The sequence below is a fragment of the Physella acuta genome, unplaced genomic scaffold, assembly GCF_028476545.2.
Source record: "Physella acuta isolate Inbredline_101_S28 unplaced genomic scaffold, ASM2847654v3 ptg000316l, whole genome shotgun sequence".
Lineage (NCBI taxonomy): Eukaryota > Metazoa > Mollusca > Gastropoda > Physidae > Physella > Physella acuta.
Window position 1 is genome coordinate 545,808 of NW_026731835.1, and position 17,470 is coordinate 563,277.

A 17,470-nucleotide genomic window follows, 5' to 3' on the forward strand; every position below is an offset into this window, starting at 1 on the left:
CGTAGATGGATGAGGGGGGGGGGGTTGGGGGGGGGTAAGATACAATAGAGGAATAGAGTCAGGCATGTCTCTTGGATTGTAGAGTATTGAGGCCCAGGGGTAATACAAAGTCTGTAATGTATATACACAATATTATATGTTACCACCGTGATGGTATAGTTTACAGGTTACGCAGAGAGTGTTAACACACTGGGTGTGTGGTGTTGTATATGTCGTGATTTGTTATGTAGCGATCTGGTAATACACATAATATGTTATACACTGTTACGGAACGATACAGCGCTACACTGTGGCTGGGCGATGTAATGTTATGTAACGGTATGATAATACATAGATTATGAGGTGCACTGTTAGACAATACATCAACATAAGGTGTCGAAATAAAGTCTATTACAGGGAACACAGGAGAGATAATTCAATTAGTTCCAGTGCAGCATGGCGAAGATATAATAATAAAGTTAATGAAAGAGCCTATCCTTTTTCTCGCACCTCCTCTTTCGTTTTTGAGCTAATGAATGAAAGTGTATTTAGTGGGATGTTTTATCTTTACAAAAGTCGCCTGAAAACATCACACACACACACATATACATTATTACAATCGGCACCTCACCCCTCACTAATAACATAATTACGAATACGACTGTATATGTCTACTAACATTAAGTATTTCAATCTACAACGGCTACTGATGTATTTGTTTTTCCACTTGATAATGCTAAAAAAAACCTACCAAACTATTTTCTTAGAACTTAAGCTTTATATAATTTTTACAATAGGAAATAATAACTTAAAGTTGTAGGCCTATTTATAAGTAAGCCTTCAACCAAAGGTGCATGAATTTGAAATGAATATAAAGTTAAGCAACAAATTATCTCCCATTTAAAAATCCAAATACCAACATTTCCTTCAAGGGAACTAACTTTCACATAAATAGCTAAATTAACCAAGTGTAACTAAGACAAGCTTGGAAACACAATAAAATGTTCTAAATGTCATTACGTAATAATTATAAAAAATCTTTTATATTAGCTATATAACCTTGTGAATTAATATATTTTACCTATTGAATACTTAATTGTTGGTTTTGTTTGAAAATCTAAAAAACGGTAGCTTTATTATAGCATACTTGTATTCAATTTTGATGACATACATCGAATATTAATTGGCAATTAATAAAAATACAGTAAAATTTTGGATCCCGTTAATAAAGGGACACCTTTCTTAAATATCAAACACGGGTAACTGTTTTAGACATCGCCAGAATTATTGATTAAATATAAAAAAATTAAAATTTGAAAAACAAAGTTTACGGTTAGTTGTAAATTCCATCCTATTTTATATTATACGACGCCATCTAGTTGTTTTATTTTCTGCTTATTAGCAATTCATAATTTGTGAATTCACACCGCCCTCCCTTCTCACACAGCTCACCTGACAGGTGGGGATGAGGGTGGTGGCTAAGCTGCGTGGTGTTTTCTATGGTCTCCATGAAGATAGTTATATATGTACGAGCCGACCCGCGGCGTATCACACGCCGCTGTTTAGTTTTATTTTCTACTTTTCAGTAATTTATAATTTGTGAATTCGACAGTACCAATGCTGTCACTGAAAATATTTGCTTTAAAACACTAAAACCCTCCTTTCCCCCAGCCCCCCCCCCCCCCCACCCCACCAGTAAAAGCAGCCTCCTCTTAGTTATCTTCCCTAAATTTAAAATAGTTTCAAACTAAATCATCTGCCCCTAATAGGTGTCACTAAACCCGGCTCTACGATTGTAAACATTTAGCGTGAACCACAGCTCACCAGACCTAGCGGGGGTGGGGGTGGTTGCGATATGCCTAGAGAGGAAGAGAGGGGACTGCTAGGCGCGCTTACAGCTTGGTGTTTTCTAACGTATCCAAGAAGAGAATTATATATATAGATAGATATTAATACTTTAAGTGTGGTATTATAGATTCGTACTGAATTGAAATCATCTAACTTACCATGAACTCGACTACTCGATATACTCTACTGCATTCACAACACATTTCAAACTTCGATACTTAAACATAACTAGACTCGATGCTCCAGAACTACGACACCAACTCGCTTAACTACACCAAGCTCTACAAACGGTACTCCCAATCAACAACGATTTCACTGGACCTACTACTACACTTTAACAGTCAATATAATTCGATACCTTAATACCACAAAAATCAATACTCCAGAACGACTAATCAGATCAGGATAATCCCGCCATGACTGATCAGATTAAGACAATCTCGCCATGATATTGAGATGGGAAGAACGTTTGATTCAACCAGAAGTTACCAACCTTAAGCTGAATTTCAATCGCTTTCTTACAAAATTAAATGTCCAGATTTAGTTGAACTTTCTATTCTCATTGCCAAAAGTGCAAATCGCGTTTTTTTTTCGTTTAGCTACTTTATAAAAAAAATGGCAGTCAAGATACCACGAGGGAGGTAATGTCAAGGTCTCATGACGTCAAGCGGTCACGCGCTGTTTACTTCAATGTACTGTTATTGCCTTTTAGCGCTCCTTTTTAGATGTTTTAAATGTGAGAGGTTAGGGTGGATGGAGCAGGCATTAGCTGTTTTGATGGGGAGGGGGGTGGGAGGGAGGATCATGGATACACTTGGATACACTGTTTTAATGAGAGCAGGGATATCGGATAGATTGGGATACGTTCTTTAGTTGGAAGCGGGGATACTTTTTTTTGGAAATCTCTCGGCCAAACTACACCATCTAGCATTTACCATGTTGAATGTTAGTGTAGGCGATGCTCCTTTTAAACCATGTAACATTTACCAAGAGTAAGCAATGTCCATGTTGACGTGGAACATCTCAACCGACCCCTACCCAAATCCATGAACACAGCCTATTAACTAATCTTGTTCAAATAATACCCCACCATATTACAATCAGAAGTTAACCATGAAAATAACCTTAACTTATTCTTTACAAACTTCCCTTGCCTAAGTCCAAGCATAATCTTAGTGTTTCTTCCAGACTTTTTTCTCCGGAGGGACACTTGATATTTTCGAGGGGGGGGGGGGGGGGGGGAACGACAACATTTTCCGGGGGGGGGGGGGGCGGACACTGGTAAAAGTAAATATCTAATATATAAATTCCATTTCGTTCGGGGGGGGGGGGGGGTGCGGTAGACTGGAAGAAGCTCTGATCTTAGTCCTGAATTTTTAAAAAATCTGCTGGAATAGTTAATACAACCTTTATCGAAATCCTAAGTCTAACAATAACATTTTCTAGAGTAGACTAGTGCTAAAAGTACCCGTGAGTGGTCTACAGCTACATCAAGTACCACGACAAAACAACAACACCAGGTCTTACTTGACACAAAAAGGTACTGTCTAGTCGAGAGCGCCGGACGGAAGAAAACCGGAAATTGAATTACCACCGGAACTGGACTTTAAGCCGGCTAATTCCTCTCGATCCGGCTCCACATCAAACCAGACACGATTTTTTTTTACTAGTGAATAGTTCACCTAGGCGATACTATTTACTGATGAATAGTTCATGTAGGCGATACCCTTTATCAGTGAATAGTTCATCTTAACTTGACAATGTAGAAAAAAAAAACTAAAAAAAAAAACCCCAAAACTTTTGCCTTGATAAAAAAAGTAATTTATACAATAGAATAGTTTGACTAAATTACGTTTTTTTTTTTAAATTTTATAACTCTAAAACATTTTTTTTTCATGAAGAAACTCTTTTTTCGTAACGATTAGATTTGTTGCTGATCTAGAGCAGGCTCCTGGGCCCTTCATGTCATGCCTGGAGCTCCAATAAGTTAAAAACAGCAAAGTTCAAGGTTTTTTTTTCATGTGTGGAAAACTCCAGTTTTTAACATGTAACAGGGGAGATAACTTTAAATTCAACAAAAAGGGGATCCTTAGACAACAACAGCTGCAAAATAAAAAAAAAAGTTTCCAAGTGTTTTTGAAATGAAAAATCTACTTATCCGAAAATAGATCTATTTTTTTTCTTGGGGGGGGGGGGGGGGGGGGGGGATCAAACAATTTCTGACCCTCTCGGCGTTAAATCCGGATTACACCGGGATTTTCCGTTTCTCTCTCCCCCCCCCGAATGACGTCATCTAGTTGTTTATTTCGGAATTTCAAGCCTTCCTTTTGTGAGCTTAGGTCATGTGATTGTGACGTCATATAATTGGATGTCTTGGCTATAATAGTTGTCTTGTTGACTGCCTTAAAGAAGTTAGTGACGCCATTTTCTCGAATCTTCACTTGTCACGTGATTTTACGAATACTGGATTAGTGATATATATATATATATATATATATATATATATATATATATATATATATATATATATATATATATATATATATATATATACTTGTCTATGAGACAACGTTACATAAGATTTAATCAGATGCACCTATCTAACATGAAAATTGAATAAGCCCTGAGGAAATAACATATAAGAGAGGACAATGACCTATTTCTCTCAACAGCAAGATCAACAAAAAAGAAAAAAAGAATGCCATCCATCAACTTTTACATGCCTCGCTAAATTTTTCTGGAAAAAAAAATACATACGAAGCCATGCGTAGTCAAAACAAACGTCAGAGCCGTGACGTCACTTCCGTTTTTTGACAAATGGTTTTTCTGTATGAGAGAATCTTCCTAAGGAGCGTTGAGGGGAATTCCGTAAGAAGCCTTGGAGGACTCTATTGTGCTGCCTTGATCCATTCATCAAAGTTCCCCGTGTGGGCACTGTCTAGCAGACAAGTTCCCCGTACCGTGACAATGGAACTTTTTTTTTTTTTTTACACAAGACATGTTCCAAACAAAATGGCTTCATCAATTTTTTTTTATTTTTAATTTTCCGTATAAAAAAATTGTTGTACCAGTTTTAAGTGCAAACCGATTATTATTTATAAACAAAACAAAGCAAGATGAATTCGATATTTCTGAAGGATGTTACCGACATTTAAAAGAGAGAGATTTAATCCAATTTAAGGCGAAAAATAAAACTTGCGAAGATGTGACTCGTAGGTTAATGTTTTTAAGGCACTTATACATATTTATAAAGCAAGGCCGTACATATGTTTACACAACAAGGCGAATATGGAAAAAAAAGGAGGCCTATATTGAAATCGCATTTAAAACAAAAATATCGATACCAGAAAAAGCCATTTTTTTTCCCTGAGCAGGAATTAAAAACCTAATTTCACATGTAACTTTGTAACTTCCGCCATGACTCATACGAGATCAAAGGGGCGCGGTTTCTGGTGAGATTGACGTCACTTCCTTTCTACGACGTGTTCCTTCATTTGCATTTTTACACGCTTTCCTCGAGCCTTTTAATGTATCGATCTTGCACGGGCATCGATTCTTATTTCTCGACCTAATGTACAGGTCGATTACTAGTTACAGATTATCAATACTAAATTCCCAATCCAACGTACAGACATATCGGTGGTTCTCGTCATGTTATTGGGCCTGTCGCTGATTTCCCTTGGTTTATATTTCTGTTCATGCCAGAGGCGTTACGAGGTGGGGGCGTGGGGTGCGGACCGCACCGGGTGACACCAATCTGTGGGTGACACCAAGAGACAAAAAATTGCAAAATATATAGAATAAAAATGCTTTTTGCCAGTTCAATTAGAGTTAAAAGTCTTCTAAGTTATAAATTGACGATCCCGTGGGAGGCGGGGGATTTACACCAATTGTTTATATACATACATACATACATACATACATACATATATATATATATATATATATATATATATATATATATATATATATATATATATATATATATATAGTCTATACTTTTTTAATGTAATGTTTGAGGTGGGGGGGGGGGGTGGTGGTAAGGGGGGGGGGGGGGGTGACACCATGAGGTGCTGCACCGGGTAATACCCGACTAAGCGATGCCACTAGTTCATGCCCACCCTTACTCAGCCCGCTTACACCACACCGGCAAGATGCTCATTTTGTTTGCCAGTTTTAATAAGGTAAACAACTATATAAAATTTAGAAACCAATATGACCATCAAAAATTTAATATTTTAAAACATGTGTATAATAAGTACAAAATTACTTCCTGTTTCATTAAGGCTAGAAATAGTCAAAAAATAATTACTAGTAATATAATAGTATTTTAGCAAACACTTTAAAAAACAAGTGTTGTGGTGATTTAACGGGAGTGGCACTTTTTTAAATTTCAATTTTTGAAAAGCCTATAGATTGAGTACTATTTCAGATAGATAAATGAAATTTCACACAAAAATATAAGATTTAATTCTCTGCCTTCTGTCAACTTTTGAGTTATTTCCGTTGACCGGAAGTAGTAATTTACGCTATTTCTGATTTCTCAAAAAACGCATGTAAATTTATGAAGTCCTAATATTATACCGCACTATTATACACATATTGTTTGGCGTTTACTTGGTGCGCAATTCTTTTTGCCACGAGATTTTATGCTATTTTAAAAAGTTTAAGTAATTAAAAATTGATTAAAAAGTGATTAAAAATCATGTATATATCCCGAGTAGCCTTACCCCGTAGTGTTATATAGAAGAGTCGAGAAAGTTTAGGGGAGATCACTCCCAATTTTTTTTTGAAACTACATATGTTTAAAGTCAACTTATTCAAGGGAAGCAACGTTTGGTTAAATTCTTTAAGTACATTAGTAGGCAAAGAAATAAACAAATTAAAAACTAATTGACTGTTATTCATAATTCTATAAATATTATTTATGAAATAATATTTTTTTATTAAGTTTTAAGAATTAAAAATTTTATAACTTAAAAACAATTAATCACTAATTTAAATGTGTAATACAAAACCTTTAACGATATTTAATTTAAAATTTGACAAGTTAGTAATCTTTTTCGAATGTGTCACTTGCATTGCTGCGCAAACTTTTCTTAATGTGAAATTTAATTTAAAAAAAAAAAAAATAAAAAAAAATAAAAAAATGTTGATTAAAGGGATCCCCATTATTACCTCCTTGTATAGACTTTGTATTCATATTTTGTTACAATGGGTCAAAACAGTATATCTTTTTAGTTTCTATACGTATACATTAGTGAATCCATCTTGGATATGTTTTTGATAAGCACTTCGTTTGATTAGATGTTCAAAAATATGTAAAATATGTTGATGTTGATGTGCTTGTTTTAAATTGCAAATATTAAAAAAAAAACATAATAAAAAATATATAAGTATTTAAAAAATGTGTAGTATCTTAAAATGAAGTAAATCTATGATTAACTTGATGATCCAAATTTGCCATTGTACATATCAGCTTGTTAGGAAATAAAGTTGTTTATTGTTGTTAAAAAAATAATCTAATTCAGCTCTGCTGAATAATAAACGAGCTTTGTTAATTTATATAAATGGACATAAAGGAGTTAAGAATTCTCCCATCATAATTATTGACGTAGATTTTTTTTTAGATTTAGCCATCATAGTGACCGTTATGAAAAAAAAAAACTTAAACCTGAATTATTTTTTTTTAATTTCATATATTGAAAACCAACGTTATAAAAGCTGCAAAACTAGAGAACTTGAAATATTTTTTTATTCGTTTAAGACTAAATTTCTATTCATTTTCCTCAAATCTAAATTATAAACTGAAGTTTCACTTTCGTAAGACAAACATTGATTGGCTGTACAGGAACTCCGTGATCGATATTCTAAAAACCGCCACTTACATTAATTTGTTCTCATCACTTTGTTCATAAAGTTTTTAAATAAAATTATGTTTTTAAACTACACAAAAAAAAAAAAAAAGAACAACAACATTGTAACTGCTCGATTTACTACAATTTTTATTTATTATCTATTAATAATGGTCATCTTGTTCACAAAGTACATAATGGAAAAAAATGCTCCAACAGCAAATAGATTTTATATTTACAAAATTGTAACCTTAAGCTCAACATTGTTTTTTTCCCCCCACTGTTACTGTTAACTACTATTTGACCTTTAATACCCCCACTGTTTCCCCCCCCCCCCCCACCCACACTGTTAACTACTATTTGACCTTTGATACCTCCACTGTTTCCCCACACCCCATAACAAAGACGAACCGTGAAAATAAAAAAAATGACCCTAAAGTTTTTCGATCACTTCACGCATACCCACCCCTAACTTGTACTAAACAGTCACGATCCTAAATTAAATGCAGTGTTAAAGTTTGTCCTGGAAGTGTTAGTTGTAGTTAGATAGTGTTAGTAGATAGTTATATGTTAGGACGTTATTACAGTAGGAGTCGATGTCATATGTAAATAAAGACAATAATTGTATTGAATTGGACCTTTTGTGTTAATTCCACTACAATGATGGAGGGGACTACATGGATACCGCGATGGGTGCCCCTGTCAATCAGTTGGTTTAAGCCTAGATATACCTGGATTCTGTATAAAAAAAAAATTAGTAAATCAAGTTTATTTAACGTTACAATCTACATACACTTTTTAATGCTTGTCGGCTTCATGGCTGTCGGCCTTATGTCCTGTCGGCCTTTTGGCTGTCGGCCTTATGTCCTGTCGGCCTTTTGGCTGTCGGCCTTTTGTCCATGTCGGCCTTTTGTCCTACACCCAGAGACGACACACTACAGCTAACACACCATAGCACAGTTAGGCTACACAGAATACTCAGCCATAAAAGCAGTAAGAGAAACAAACAAAACACCTCACTCGGAAACTCACATTTTCAGACAACAAAGTAGTTATTGCTCGACTACAAAATAAACCCCACTTTCAAAAGACAAAAATGAAACTTTAAAATCTGATGACTTAAAAAAATTAAAAATTATATTATACAAATTTGTGCTTTCGCAATGTCCAGTTTGTTCTAATTTCGACGTTTTTTAATAAAACAATCCAAAGTTTACATCTTTAAAGTGAAATCACTCTTCAATAAAACTCCTTTGATGTATCATACATGTTTCAAACTAAATACTCTTCTGGTGTGTGCAGATTGCACACCCGACACGATTTACGCTGGCTCTAAAAATAGCCCCAGACCGGGCTGAGCTGGTAATCCGAGAAATAATGAGCGCGGCCCTTAATCCGAGCCCCTCCCTGACCAGAATGCGGAAGTAAGCTGCCCCGGGGACGACTAAGTGTTTTCGGTGCCACTTTATCCGGCCAGCACAAGGGATGGTAGATCGTTAACAGCACAAGGGATGGTAGATCGTTAACAGTTGCCAGCACAAGAGATGGTAGATCGTTGCCAGCACAAGGGATGGTAGATCGTTGCCAGCACAAGGGATGGTAGATCGTTGCCAGCACAAGGGATGGTAGATCGTTGCCAGCACAAGGGATGGTAGATCGTTAACAGTTGCCAGCACAAGGGATGGTAGATCGTTAACAGTTGCCAGCACAAGGGATGGTAGATCGTTAACAGTTGCCAGCACAAGGGATGGTAGATCGTTAACAGTTGCCAGCACAAGGGATGGTAGATCGTTAACAGTTGCAAGCACAAGGGATGGTAGATCGTTAACAGTTGCCAGCACAAGGGATGGTAGATCGTTAACAGTTGCCAGCACAAGGGATGGTAGATCGTTGCCAGCACAAGGGATGGTAGATCGTTGCCAGCACAAGGGATGGTAGATCGTTAACAGTTGCCAGCACAAGGGATGGTAGATCGTTAACAGTTGCCAGCACAAGAGATGGTAGATCGTTAACAGTTGCCAGCACAAGGGATGGTAGATCGTTAACAGCACAAGGGATGGTAGATGGTTAACAGTTGCCAGCACAAGGGATGGTAGATCGTTAACAGCACAAGGGATGGTAGATCGTTAACAGTTGCCAGCACAAGGGATGGTAGATCGTTAACAGCACAAGGGATGGTAGATCGTTAACAGTTGCTAGCACAAGGGATGGTAGATCGTTGCCAGCACAAGGGATGGTAGATCGTTAACAGTTGCCAGCACAAGGGATGATAGATCGTTAACAGTTGCCAGCACAAGGGATGGTAGATCGTTAACAGTTGCCAGCACAAGGGATGGTAGATCGTTAACAGTTGCCAGCACAAGGGATGGTAGATCGTTAACAGTTGCCAGCACAAGGGATGGTAAATCGTTAACAGTTGCAGGCACAAGGGATGGTAGATCGTTAACAGTTGCCAGCACAAGGGATGGTAGATCGTTAACAGCCCAAGGGATGGTAGATCGTTAACAGTTGCCAGCAGAAGGGATGGTAGATCGTTAACAGCTGCCAGCACAAGGGATGGTAGATCGTTAACAGTTGCCAGCACAAGGGATGGTAGATCGTTAACAGTTGCAGGCACAAGGGATGGTAGATCGTTAACAGTTGCCAGCACAAGGGATGGTAGATCGTTAACAGTTGCAAGCACAAGGGATGGTAGATCGTTAACAGCTGCCAGCACAAAAAGGGGGGGGGGGGGAATATCCCACAATGACGTCATCGATTTTCGTTTTCGTTTTAACGTGGAAAGGAAAGCATTTTTTAAATATTTTTTTTTATTTATAAAATGTATTGTTGAATGTAAAAGTAACATTTTCGTTTTCTTTTGACTAAATGCCGTGGAAAGATATCTCGAAACAACTGTAGATGCGATCACAGATAAGACTTTTAAATAGCAAAAAACGACTGTAGATGCGATCACATATTAGACTTTGAAAGCGATCAAAAAACGACTGAAGATGCGATCATAGATTAGACTTTGAAAGCGATCAAAAAACGACTGTAGATGCGATCACAGATTGGACTTTGAAAGCGATCAAAAAACGACTGTAGATGCGATCACTGATTAGACTTTGAAAGCGATCAAAAAACGACTGTAGATGCGATCACAGATTAGACTTTGAAAGCGATCAAAAAACGACCGTAGATGCGATCACAGATTAGACTTTGAAAGCGATCAAAAAACGACTGTAGATGCGATCACAGATTAGACTTTGAAAGCGATCAAAAAACGACTGTAGATGCGATCACAGATTAGACTTTTAAAGCGATCAAAAAACGACTGTAGATCGGGTCACAGATTAGACTTTGTTTCAAAGAAATCACGTACTGACTCTCGATTTGGTCACATATCAGACTTTGAATTAATCACTTAACGACTCTCGATGAAGCAAGATGATCTAATAACGCTGGGCATTAACACAGACTGGTCTTCAAATACCTGCAAGAAGCAATGAGCTCAACAAGAATTAAGACAATGGCCACATACAATTACTCAAGACGGGACAATTGTCACGTGGACATCTGCTCACTTAGTCTTGACAAAATTCATTCAAATATGCTCACACAGTCTTGACTGTCTTGAAATAAAAGTAAGAGGCTCAAGATTTCCTGGTAATAAAAATCAAGAAAAGACATTGGGACGTATGCAACTTCATTTTTTATAGACTTCTTAGTACTTCAATCTTATTCACAAAAACTATTCGAATAAAATCAAAGTTTAAAAAAAAATGCTATCCTAAGGCAATTTAAATTTTAATAAGTGGGCAGCAAAAGTATTATCGCTTTTGATGATGAATCCACTTTTGATTTATTAAATGTTTTTTTTTAAATGTAGAGCCAATATTAAAAAACCCACCCCACTGCACCATACGTTTTATCACTCAGCACACGATCCAGTCCCATGATGCACTAACTTGAAACATCTCTCTAACACCCCTCCCACCCCCACACGTCCCATCTCCAACCCCCACCCCACGTCTGAACGCGGGAAAACTTCATCACCTGAATTACCCCAATAGGATCGTGAAGATGGCGTTGAAAATGTAGTTCACGTCGCTACCTTGATGAAGTGCCGGCGTTTCTCGCGAGAGCTCATCAAAACCCATTAAAATGTAACGATCTTTTGTCGCACAGGTGAGGGATGAACGAGACTTGATCGATATTTAATCATTGGTACATATTTACATCGATATTTAATCAATGGTACATATTTACATCGATATTTAATCAATGGAACATATTTACATCGATATTTAATCAATGGCACATATTTACATCGATATTTAATCAATGGTACATATTTACATCGATATTTAATCACTGGCACATATTTACATCGATATTTAATCAATGGCACATATTTACATCGATATTTAATCAATGGCACATATTTACATCGATATTTAATCTATGGCACATATTTACATCGATATTTAATCTATGGCACATATTTACATCGATATTTAATCAATGGCACAAATTTACATCGATATTTAATCAATGGCACATATTTACATCGATATTTAATCAATGGTACATATTTACATCGATATTTAATCAATGGTACATATTTACATCGATATTTAATCAATGGCACATATTTACATCGATATTTAATCAATGGCACATATTTACATCGATATTTAATCAATGGCACATATTTACATCGATATTTAATCAATGGCACATATTTACATCGATATTTAATCAATGACACATATTTACATCGATATTTAACCAATGACACATATTTACATCGATATTTAATCAATGGCACATATTTATAAGTAACACTGCCGTATGGACGTGCCGATAAGTCTTTCAGTATGATGATGTTTTATTTTTAACTTCTGTTTGACCAGTGATGATGTTGTAAGGTTGAAAGAAAATAGGTATGATAAAAAGAAAGCAAGGGTTAATCTGCATGTAATTTGAACTCTGTTTTTTTTTCGGAAATGCAGTTCCATCTATACTTTACTTTCCTCGGACTTTAGGGAAAGAATACATTTTTTCTCTTTTCTTTCTTTTTTATTAATTGCTATTACTTTCTTTAATTTTGTTAAAAAATTAACTTCTTGTTAGCTCAAATTCTGTTATAATGATTTACTTAGCTTAGATTTATTGAACAAAATTAACACAATTTTCATCAAATAGTAAGAGATCTGTGTGTAAAATTACTATAGAATCATTAACCAGGTTTCCAGACAATGTGATGCTGGATATAAAACCATAGATGACGTTGTGATCTGTTATCAAATATTGCAGCCATCAAGTCTAGTTTAGGTGTCGACTATTATACATGACAAACCACAAGAGCAGACCCATTACCTTTTCCTTTGTACCATTGGCGATTTATATTCAGATGTCTCTAAAAAAGTGATACACCATCAAAACTTCAACAGCTTCAGTACTATTTACATATTCCTAAATATGCTCAATGTTACGGAGCCCACTAAATGTGAAGGTAACCGAGGCTATGAAAAACGTACGGTCTTCGTGGTCCTTGTCTACGTTGAAATTTATTCTTGTTTATCACTAAAACACCGACATCTTAGTTAGTGTATTTGTGTTATCAGACCACGTACCTTATGTTAATAGTTTGTTTCACGAGTATTTAATATGATGATGATGATGATGCCTACTTTGGTCGCCCACCATCACATCAATGTATTCCACCTTCTATCTACACCAATAACCAAAATCACCCCCAACTATAGTGTATGTTGTATTAACCAAGTCAGTCTTCACTATCGTGTTCTTGTCTATGTTCCAGCACCCTATTCAATCCCCTTCCCACTACCTGTATTGTGTTTGCTCTTATTAAATAGTGCTAGACCATAGCCCATCTACACCATTTCTCTCTTATGTTCCAGCACCATCGGCTTCCCCCGCCTCAACCTACATTATTTTCTCTCTTATATTCTACCACCTACATTATTTTCTCTCTTATATTCTACCACCTACATTATTTTCTCTCTTATATTCCAACGCCTTCATTATTTCTTCTCTTATATTCCACCACCTACATTACTTTCTCTCTTATATTCCACCACCTACATTATTTCCTCTCTTATATTCCACCACCTACATTATTTTCTCTCTTATATTCCACCACCTACATTATTTCCTCTCTTATATTCCACCACCTACATTATTGTCTCTCTTATATTCCACCACCTCCATTATTTTCTCTCTTATATTCCACCACCTACATTATCTTCTCTCTTATATTCCACCACCTACATTATTGTCTCTCTTATATTCCACCACCTCCATTATTTTCTCTCTTATATTCCACCACCTACATTATCTTCTCTCTTATATTCGACCACCTACATTATTTTCTCTCTTATATTCCACCACCTACATTATTGTCTCTCTTATATTCCACCACCTCCATTATTTTCTCTCTTATATTCCACCACCTACATTATTTCCTCTCTTATATTCCACCGCCTACATTATTTCCTCTCTTATATTCTACCACCTACATTATTTTCTCTCTTATATTCCACCACCTCAATTATTTTCTCTCTTATATTCCAGCGTCAAGCCATCGGCCTCCCCGACACCCCCGTGGCGCTGACCGAGATTAACCTGGAGGAACTGATCCCTCGCTACGCCCCGCCAATAAAGCCGACCGGCAAGCTGAAGCTCCAGTTGCTATGGTCACAAGATAAAACAAGTCTAACGGTCATCATTATCGAGGTGAGGACACTCGGGCGAGGGCTTTCACGTGGTGCCGTACAGAGTACTGGCCTGGCTTTGTCTGCCAGAGATTTATGTACTGGTGCCACTAGATCGATACAGCTCATCCATGTTAGCACTAAGAAAGTACACAGTATTAGTCCAATAAACGATCTATACATCAATATATATATATATATATATATATATATATATATATATATATATATATATATACATACATAAATATATATATATAAATAGGTATATATATATATATATATATATATATATATATATATATATATATATATATATATATATATATATATATATATAAAGTTGAAAGTGCCTCAGCCGTGTCTCATTTAGTTAAAAGACGTGTGACAACTGTAATGAAACTAGGGACGTTGTGTTAACACTTATAAAAAGCACCCTGCACTGAATGGACGAAGGTAAGAAAGATAAAGTTCATTGAACTGGTATCACAATAAGGCAATTTTTAGAAAAAAAGCAATCGAATATTAATCAGACTAATGCGCTGGTCACGATTGAAATTTCACCATTAAGGTTTTTTTTTAAGAAAACACGTAAAAGTCATAGGTCATATAGAGTTATTCAGAATAAGTGGTCCAAATGTTTCAATCTGGATTGTTTCCCCTGGTTGTTTGCTCCCAGAGTTAGCGTTACTGGCCCCTCTTTAAACTGGCGAATTTGATTCATTCAAGGAAGTGTGGAAAATGACGTCAAATGAGTTTTTTTGGGGGAAAAAATATTAAAATATTAAAAAAGTACGTTGGGATGCTTTAATTATTATCCTTTCTTAAGTTGATGAAGCTGTGTCTACATAGGTAGAACGCAAAGGTTGAAAAACAGTCTATGTATTAGAAAAAATTCTTGATTTCACGTTTTGATTTCATAATCAGTGTCAATAGAAGAAGTGCCTCTAGTCTTAGTGCCTCTAAGTAGAGTGTCTTTAGCATCACTACCAATAGTGTCTCTACTTCAACTTTACAACGATATTTAAATGAGGTAACATCGCCACATTGCCCAACCTAACAGTTTACTTTTGTCTTTGTCCTTCTATGAATTTACTTTTAACCTTTTAACCACGTTCCTTCTAAAAGTTTACCTTTGTCCCTGTCCATCTAAAAGTTTACTTTTTTCCCTGTCGTTCTAAAAGTTTACTTTTGTCCCTGTCCTTCTAAAAGTTTACTTTTGTCCCTGTCATAAAAGTTTACTTTTGCCCCTGTCCTAAAAGTTTACTTTTGCCCCTGTCATAAAAGTTTACTTTTGCCCCTGTCCTAAAAGTTTACTTTTGCCCCTGTCCTAAAAGTTTACTTTTGCCCCTTTCCATTTAAAAGTTTACTTTTGTCCTTGTCCTAAAAGTTTCCTTTCATCTTTGTACTTCTACAAATTTACTTTCAACCACCTTCCTCTAAAAGTTTAGTTTCGCTCAAGTCCCAAAAGTTTAGTTTCGCTCAAGTCCCAAAAGTTTAGTTTCGCTCAAGTCCCAAAAGTTTAGTTTCGCTCAAGTCCCAAAAGTTTAGTTTCGCTCAAGTCCCAAAAGTTTAGTTTCGCGCAAGTCCCAAAAGTTTAGTTTCGCTCAAGTCCAAAAATGTTTAGTTTGGCTCGTCCCGAAAGTTTAGTTTCGCTCGTCCCAAAAGTTAACATCTGCCCTTGTCAGACTTTGTAGGCAGCCAATAACAGCGATGTGAAACATGAAACCAGGTTTCGAATACTTTGTGGCCGAGAGGTCGGGTCGATAATTACATTAGTAATTAGGCTGCTGTCTCTGATGGCCGCCAGGGGCCGCTAGCATCGCGTCACGTGATGGGGGCGTGTGACGTCAATCCGATGCAGGAAATATCCGATGATTGGGGCGTCGGCTAAAAATACTTCCATTTGAATATTGTAGCAGGTTATAAACATCAGCAACCGAGACCAAAAGATTTTTTTTTTTGGTTTGATCGTGACTTATCAGTATTTTTGTTGTTAGCGTTGGCGTATTTATTCGTATTTAGGCGTTGATTCACAGCTTATTTAGTTAGCTTCTCAATCGTGATGTCTATATCACCAATTATATATATATATATATATATATATATATATATATATATATATATATATATATATATATATATATATATATATATATATATATATATATGTATATATATATATATATATATATATATATATATATATATATATATATATATATATATATATATATATATATATATATATGTAACTGGGGTAGGCCTAACTACCAGTTACAAATGATAACGAACGAGAGGCCGAGACACAGTGTTAGTCTGACGCAACCGATAGCAGGTGGCTTATTGGGTCGGGCTGATAACAACCTCAAAGCCGGCGCGTGCTATTTTGGGAAACGGTATTCAGACGGCCTGTCAACTTTGATGGATAGGACGCAGATGTTATTTTACGGTCTGTACGTTTGAACTACGCAACTGGTGGTCGGAGATCGAGTACAAGTATCGATTACGGAGGAATACAAGTACGGAGACGAGTACGGATACAAGGCATAAATAGGAGGGCACGGCAGGACTCGCTCTCTCTCTTCCCGTTTCAGCGAGCTCTCTTCCATCTTCATCGCTCGCTTAAATCAGTCAGTCTGTGTGACTATGTCAAGTCGGTTATAGAACGGGTTAGCCGTATTGTGTTAAGAAGGATTATAGACATGTGGATTCAGTTATATAAAGCCTAGTGAAGGACTGTTAGGGGTCAGTTGATTCAGACTATTATTGAGAAGCATTCCTGTTGATTTATTGTGTTATTATGAAGCATTTCTTGATTCATGTAATAAAGGATCAATAGCGAACCTGCATCTTGAGTATCTATACTGTGGTCAATGTTGTCTAGAATGAGTGGTTAAACTCGTTAACACGTGGCACTACAGGCAATTAGGTCTCATTACATGTGGCGTTGCGAGCATGGTAACTGTTGGCTCGTTACAATTGGCGTTGTCGGCAGGATAAATGTTCGCTCGTCACAATTGGCGCTGCGAGCAGGGTCACATTTGGCGCTGCGAGTAGCCTAGG

General features: G+C 36.4%; 1 protein-coding gene across 1 annotated transcript in view; it reads left to right on the forward strand.

The window, feature by feature from the left end:
- Positions 1-17,470, forward strand: part of LOC131940428 (uncharacterized) — a 52,917-nt gene that overhangs the window by 11,077 nt on the left and 24,370 nt on the right. The window contains exon 4 of the mRNA XM_059299047.1: positions 14,265-14,426. Within this exon, the coding sequence (XP_059155030.1) occupies positions 14,265-14,426 (162 nt within the window). The remainder of the gene's footprint in view (positions 1-14,264; positions 14,427-17,470) is intronic.